The sequence below is a fragment of the Triticum dicoccoides genome, chromosome 7B (genome assembly GCF_002162155.2).
Source record: "Triticum dicoccoides isolate Atlit2015 ecotype Zavitan chromosome 7B, WEW_v2.0, whole genome shotgun sequence".
Lineage (NCBI taxonomy): Eukaryota > Viridiplantae > Streptophyta > Magnoliopsida > Poales > Poaceae > Triticum > Triticum dicoccoides.
The window spans coordinates 232,047,141-232,054,218 of NC_041393.1; the positions used below are offsets into that span (position 1 = coordinate 232,047,141).

The window sequence follows — 7,078 nt, forward strand, 5'->3', positions numbered from 1 at the left end:
GATCTCAACTGGTTTATTATCGCCCGCCTGTACGCACAGGATGTGCCTTAGCCGGGTCCATGCCCCGTTTTGAGCTAGCTTTACATCTTTTTTATTTCACAGAGTCAAGAAAAGTTAATGATTTTAATAAAATATCAATGAATTTATTAAAAAAATAGAAAATCTCACAAATTACAAAGATAATCCGCATTTTCAAGTTTTCACTAAAATTTAATAAATGTATTATTGAAATTCGAATATGTTTCTGCAATATAAAAATCCATGATTTTTTTATAAAACATTTATGTTTTTAAAAAATAAAATAGAAAACACATAGAAAGGAAAAAAAGAGGGAGTAGGAAAAGATGTATGGAGAACAGGAAAAAAAAGGGAAAAAAATTGAGCGAAGGAGAAACAAAAGAAATGAGCAAAAACAGTAAAAAAAAAGAAAGAAAAAAAGGCATCCGCACTGGACCGGCCAATAATAGGGCAGCTTCGCCTTTCCGAGACCAAGTTGCAGAACATGATTCCCCTTAAATTTATATCTAAAAAAAGATAGCCCTCAATTCAATGTTTGCAGAATAGGATTCGCCATGTGTTACATACAGCTGGCAAAAAATATTCTTCTAAAAAAATGTGATTTTTTTTGTAGTGCTGCCCCTTGAAAAAGAGGACATGTAGTCCTACATTTTTAATCACTCTGGCATTGACTCAGACGAGCACGACAGAGCCAGCAGCCTAAACTTATTCGTCTGGTTACGCGTATACGCACTTTCCCGGCTTGATAAGTTAAAGCGACCCCTCTCCCCTCCTCTCGTCCATATAGTTTTCGTTTTTTCGCAGAGTATACGTACTTTTTAAACGGGGTCGGTCAGATCCGCGCCCAACTGGGCACCTCGTGACGCCGCACCTTCGCGTCATACTCATACTCCTCGTTTCTTTTTTGCCATGGTCCTATCCACAGTGTCGTGTCAGCAGTCCCCAAAAAAAGGCGAGTCGTTGTTTACTGGCTGGAACAGTAATGTTCCACGAACCACCACGATACTGTACTGCAACGCAACAAATGGGTAGAGACAAGTGCGTCGATCACACCGAGGGAGGCAAACGAAGGCAGAAGCAGCGTTTTACGGGTCGGTCAAACGTGCATCGAGCGGTGCAGCTTGCGAGCCTCCAATGAAAGCACACGCACAAACTTTTGTGGAGTAGAAATGGAAACCAGGGAAATAGTAGTAGTAAATGGAAGGAGAGCAAAATCGGAGCACCGAACAGGACCAGCAATCCGCTTTATTTTCCCCTGCTAAGCAACAGGAGAGGAGGACCAGCAGCTGCGAGGCGCAGAAAAAACAGAATCTACCCCACATATTCCCCGGCGCGTCACGGAGAAATATGATATGCCCCTCCTCTTCCGCCCGCCACAACCTCCGTGCACCGCTTCTTGGTGCGCCGTCCAGAGACCCGGCCCGCCTCCGCGTCCACGGAGTCCAGCCGCCTCACGGCGGGGTGCACGCGAAGCCGGCTCCACGCAGCGTCCTCCTTTCGCCACCACCACGTCCCCGTCCTCCCTCCCCCACCCAAAACCCGCCTCATCCCCGTGTCAAAACCTCCGAGCTCGCCACAGCGATCGCCAGCTCGCCTCGCCCACGCCCACGCCCGCGACCGCGGAGCTGACCCATGGAGGACGTCCTGGACTCGGCGGTGGGGGCCCACTTCAGCGGCCTCCGCCGCGACTCGCGCCGCCTCTCCTCCTCCCTCCCCTCCTCGCCCTCCTCCGCCACCTGCAACGGCGCGGCCGACGCCTCCGCGGCCGCGCCCAGCGGGCTCGCGTCCCCCACGCCCAGGCAGCCGTTCGTCATCGGTACCCCTCCGCGGCTCTCTCCTGCAGTTTCTCCGTCTTGGTTCTGTTTTCAGTTTTTTTCTTCTTCTTCCTTTTGGTTCGTTTTCAAAGGGGTGTGCGGCGGAACGGCGTCGGGGAAGACGACGGTGTGCGACATGATCATCCAGCAGCTCCACGACCACCGCGTCCTGCTCGTCAGCCAGGTCAGCTGCTGCTCGTTGCCCGTCGGATTGTGCTTATTTTCTGCTCTGCCTTTTTTATCTCCTCCGTTGGTGCTGCTCTGCGATGTCCATATGCTCGTGTAGTGCCTGTTACGTTTGTTCAGTTTTAGAGATCAGTGGGTGGAGTTGGAATCCTGTACTCTACTCTGATGATGGCGCACATTAATTACTACACTAAATGATTCCAACTGTTCTATTGGTGCTTTTGTTCGGGGAATTGGATCGATCCGTTATTACTCAAACTATCCGTTATTACATCGCTTCCAAGACGCATCCATTTTTCTGTTGAATTAAATCTGATCCAACTATTAAAACACATCATGGTACACACCACCAATTGCAGAAACCTTATTTCCAAGCATCCCAGGAGCAAGTATAACTAAGCTTTGGTTGCAACTTTGCAGGATTCGTTCTACCGCGGTTTAACTGAGGAGGAATCTGAACATGTGGAAGAGTACAACTTTGATCACCCTGGTACTTGATGTGACGAAAATCTATGCCTTCTTTTTACCACGGGGTTTGAATCCACTTTACTTTTTACATAAGGATAAGATTTTATTTTCTTGCTTGCAGATGCATTTGATACTGATCAGCTTCTGGAGTGCATGGGAAAGCTAAAGAGTGGACAGTCTGTTAATATTCCTATATATGATTTCAAGAATCATCGACGATGCTCTGAGAGCTTTAGAAAGGTGATAACTGACTGCATAATCAACCATTTATGTGAAAGTGATAATGCCTTTGTGAATGTAGTTATTGGTGAGTAAATTTGTATACAAATGTTTTCTGTAGAATATCTGGATGAGATGAAAACTGATAACCTGCAAAAAAAAAGATGAAAATTGATGACATGAAAGGCATGAATCTAAGAAATTATTGTTTTACTACCTCAATTTAAGTAAAATCTACAATTTACGAAGGTGCTAATGATCTGCTGTATGACCATGTCCCTAGCTCTTCTATTGTTAATCTGTAGAAGAACACGAGAGCTTGTGTTAAACAATGATGTCTAGTGTTGTTGGTGCTCTGTTTGATGCCTTTTCTTAATTCAAGCCAAATCAAATGGTTATGATTGTTAACTAGGTCCATAATTCCTCTTATGAATAGATCATTGGCTTTTTTGTTAGGTCAATGTATCAGATGTCATCATTCTGGAGGGCATTTTGGTTTTTCATGATCAAAGGGTGCGTGACTTGATGGACATGAAAATTTTCGTTGACACAGGTTTGTTGCTGTTCTATTTGGTTGCATATATGATTCATAACATCATGGCTACAATATTGGAGACATTGCATGCTCTGAGTGTCCTACCGTTTTGTTTGGTTAGTCATATTTATAGCTATTATTTGACCGCTCACCCTTTCTTCTGTTGACCATTATGGATCGGTTTAGATGCTGATATTAGGCTTGCCCGAAGAATAAGGCGTGATACAGTTGAAAGAGGTAGAGATGTTCTCTCAGTGCTTGAGCAGGTAATTCTACCACCAGTCTCGTCTGCTTCACTTTTGGATCTCTTAGCCTTATTCTATTCAAAGTATATTAACTCCCTAAGCTTCAACGCATAAGGCATACAGTATCCTGCTGTTTCAAAATATAAGGTCTGCATGCAATTTAAATTATTATTTCTCTATCATGCGGCCATCTCTCTTCGGTATCTATGAGTTAGCCTTTCAACAGACTATAATCTTCTTATACCCATGACACTACACAGGTATATCATTGTCGTCTCCAACTCTTCACCTATCATTCTGCCATTGTCCCCCCCCACACAAATATGCCGCATGAAAGAAATGAAGTATATTGAGATACACATGCATGTCATTATCCTTTTTAACACAATTTTTTAATGAAATAATTAGTACGGGAGGTTTGTGAAGCCCGCCTTTGATGATTTTATCCTGCCTTCCAAGAAGTATGCTGATGTGATCATACCACGAGGAGGAGATAACCATGTTGCCATTGATTTAATTGCGCAACATATTCGTACAAAACTTGGACAACATGACTTGTGCAAATTATATCCAAATGTTTATGTAGTTCAGACAACTTTCCAGGTATATTTATCGTAACTGTTGCTCTTTAAGATTTATAGTGGTACTTAGGTTTCCAAACTTGAGCTCTTAAAATTTTATCTGGACAGATACGGGGAATGCATACCCTCATTCGTGACCGGGAAATTACGACTCCTGATTTTGTCTTCTATTCAGATCGGCTGATTCGTCTGGTAATGGTCTTGTTTCTCATAACCCCTACCTCTTTGTCCTTTCTTGGATAAATTCCTTGAGTCCAGTGGCAAAGTTAAGCTGCATAGTTCATAAATGTAGTCGACTGTTTACTAAGTGTTGCTGGTACGGAAATATCTTGCTAGGTAGTTGAGCATGGTCTGGGGAATTTGCCATTTACAGAGAAGCAGGTCGTTACACCTACAGGTACATCACTGGTTCCATTGTGTCATGCACCCCTTTTGTTATCTGTTTTCTAAGAAATTAGTTGCCATGCTTCAGTCAAATAACTTAATTCCATACATCTGTTTGAATTATGGTTGGAGATGGAGAGCTGGAATAGCTACCTTTTTTTCAGGAACATGGCAGGTGCTCTGCCTTTCCATTTAGAAAAAGGTGCCTGGTTTGTTATACGGAAACCAGGTGAAAAAACACAGAATAGCCCCTTTATAATTTCAAAAAATACTGATCCATGTCGTCATTGGTTAACAGAGCTTGCGTGGAGATAAGGGCTTATCCCCTCAATTTGTGAAATTAAACTTGTACTTGTCCAATTTGTATTCATGAAATAATTTTCTGGAAGTCTGGGACTTCTAAAGATTGTTGGTTGTTTGGCTTATTTACTTCATATGACTGTCAACTGTGTATTTCTGTTAACGCAAGGCCCTGTGTACTCACTCATATTCTGTAATAGAACAAATAATGAAATTTCTGTACACTAACATCATGATTATTTATGCTTTGTCCAGGATCTATTTATTCAGGAGTTGACTTCTGCAAGAAGCTCTGTGGAGTGTCGATTGTTCGAAGGTATCCCCAACTTCTAAAATCTTATAGTTTAAAAGGCTGGAATTTTAATTTCCGTTATTCAGTTAAGGGGTTATGCCCGGTTCAAAAAAAAAAGGCTGGAATTTTAGGTACCACCATATTCTAGCTTATGCAGCTTCCATGTAGCTCATTTTGACTAGCCTCAATAATTCGCTATACCTGTACATAAACTATTATATGGATATTTCTGCACTCTATAGACACATATAAAAAATGCGCAATAATTCAGGGATGCAAATAATGTGTCAAATTTTGACTCGTTTGCGATTTGTCTTTACACAGTTCAGTTATCCTGTATTATATGTCTTAGAATTGACTTTTCAATCCTGGTACATAGCTCCCTACTTTTGTTCCATTCCATCAATTATTACAGTACTAAGTAACAGACGTTAATCACTATTAACTCATGCTATACTGCTGGCTAGTAGGAGCAACCAGAGCTGATTTAAACTTACATGCAATGTCCCAGCCTTCTTCCTTTTCCCTAGTTATACATTTTCAGTGAAATTACTCGTGCAATACATTTTTGGTACTCTCTCCGATCCAAATTAACTGACGCAGCTCTAGTACAACTTTGTACTAAAGTTGTACTAGAGTTGCGTCAATTAATTTGGATCGGAGGGAGTAGTTAGAAAACTTAGAATGATATATATGTTTCACTGCAGTGGTGAAAGCATGGAGAATGCTCTGCGTGCTTGTTGTAAGGGGATAAAAATAGGTAAAATCCTAATACATCGTGTTGGAGACAACGGACAACAAGTTGAGTGTTCTTTACATATACTTCAATTGAAAATGTTCTTGAAAATAGTTCACTACTGCGGTTTTGGTGAATAAACCTTACTTCTGTGTTCAGCTCATATACCACAAGCTGCCCGAGGATATTGCTCAACGTCATGTTCTACTTATGGATCCTGTGCTCGGTACAGGTTAGTGTTACATATCCGTCTAATCTTTTCTTGATCGTTCTGTTTGCATTTCAAATTTAGAACTAATAGAAGTTGGTTACTCCCATGACTAAAGTTTTAGTATACTTTGTTTCTGACAGGTAACTCAGCAAATCAAGCTATACAGCTTCTTAGAAGTACAGGAGTTCCAGAGGACCACATCATGTTTCTTAATCTTATCTCGGTAAAGTTGTCTAGCCCCCCATCTAGGAGTACTAGCTTAGTTACCATCCAGTACCTGTTTCCTTATTTTTGTTTAGCTTGTTTACGACATTCCACAAACAGGCTCCTGAAGGAATCCATTGTGTCTGCAAGCGATTCCCTGGTGTGAAGATCGTAACATCGGAGATCGACGCCGGGTTGAACGAGGAATACCGTGTCGTGCCAGGGCTGGGTGAATACGGCGATCGCTACTTCGGCACTGACTAATCGGCTCACGACGCCGCTTCCATTTGGCGGCGAAGCGATAGATGGGGTAGAGCTAACAGGAGATATACTGGTGTTTGGTTGTTGTATACCGGCAGAGTGGAGCGGAGGCATCACTCTGGCAACCATTGGAGGCACCAAGGTCACATGATGACGTGCATTATCATAATTCATATGGCTAAGATAGACACTTTGCGCCTTATGTTCATGTGACGAGCTTTGCCTTTTTGTGTGTGAGTTTTGAGGCCCTTGGCATGATTATAACTTGGTCCTCAGCAGTTATAATGGCTTGAGAAATGTATAGCTTGCCTTGGATTTGTGGGCTCGTGGCAGATACATGTCGTAATATTGCCTCAACATTTTTTCGACAAAAGTGGATTCTATTGGCTTAAAATGGAGCATCAAGAATACACAAACACAATGAGTACACACTCGGTCTCCGCATAGATAGGATGTACACAACACTTATACACAAGAAAACACGTCAACAAATAGCAAAGTCATATCTATACCCCTATATAGTGTGCGAATAACTTTGAAAGATGGTCGTTGGATGAAGCCAATTCGAATGGCAAATCCGAGCTCTATTAGCCGTTGGATATCATCTACATTCCACCAGATTCT

The 7,078-nt window shown here is 42.3% G+C and overlaps 1 protein-coding gene across 2 annotated transcripts; it reads left to right on the forward strand.

Annotated features, from left to right (window-relative positions):
- Positions 1-1,387: 1,387 nt before the first annotated feature.
- LOC119337061 (uridine kinase-like protein 2, chloroplastic) lies at positions 1,388-6,811 on the forward strand. 2 transcript variants are annotated; one of them, XM_037609167.1, is made up of 14 exons: positions 1,388-1,834; positions 1,925-2,016; positions 2,439-2,508; positions 2,608-2,726; positions 3,162-3,258; positions 3,427-3,506; positions 3,948-4,088; positions 4,175-4,258; positions 4,403-4,463; positions 5,006-5,066; positions 5,750-5,843; positions 5,938-6,010; positions 6,130-6,212; positions 6,314-6,811. In XM_037609167.1, the coding sequence occupies exons 1-14, from the start codon at positions 1,651-1,653 to the stop codon at positions 6,455-6,457; spliced, it is 1,383 nt and encodes a 460-aa protein (XP_037465064.1). In that variant the 5' UTR covers positions 1,388-1,650; the 3' UTR covers positions 6,458-6,811. The 2 variants fall into 2 exon arrangements, with proteins under 2 accessions (XP_037465064.1, XP_037465063.1); XM_037609166.1 differs by having other exon boundaries at positions 1,390-1,834; positions 3,894-4,088.
- Positions 6,812-7,078: the final 267 nt, after the last annotated feature.

Coding starts and splice junctions, on each gene's coding strand:
- LOC119337061 (XM_037609166.1), top strand. CDS start 1,651: ATGGAGGACGTCCTGGACTCGGCGGTGGGGGCCCACTTCAGCGGCCTC. Junction 2,017..2,438: donor GCGTCCTGCTCGTCAGCCAG/GTCAGCTGCTGC, acceptor GCAACTTTGCAG/GATTCGTTCTACCGCGGTTT. Junction 4,089..4,174: donor TAGTTCAGACAACTTTCCAG/GTATATTTATCG, acceptor TTATCTGGACAG/ATACGGGGAATGCATACCCT.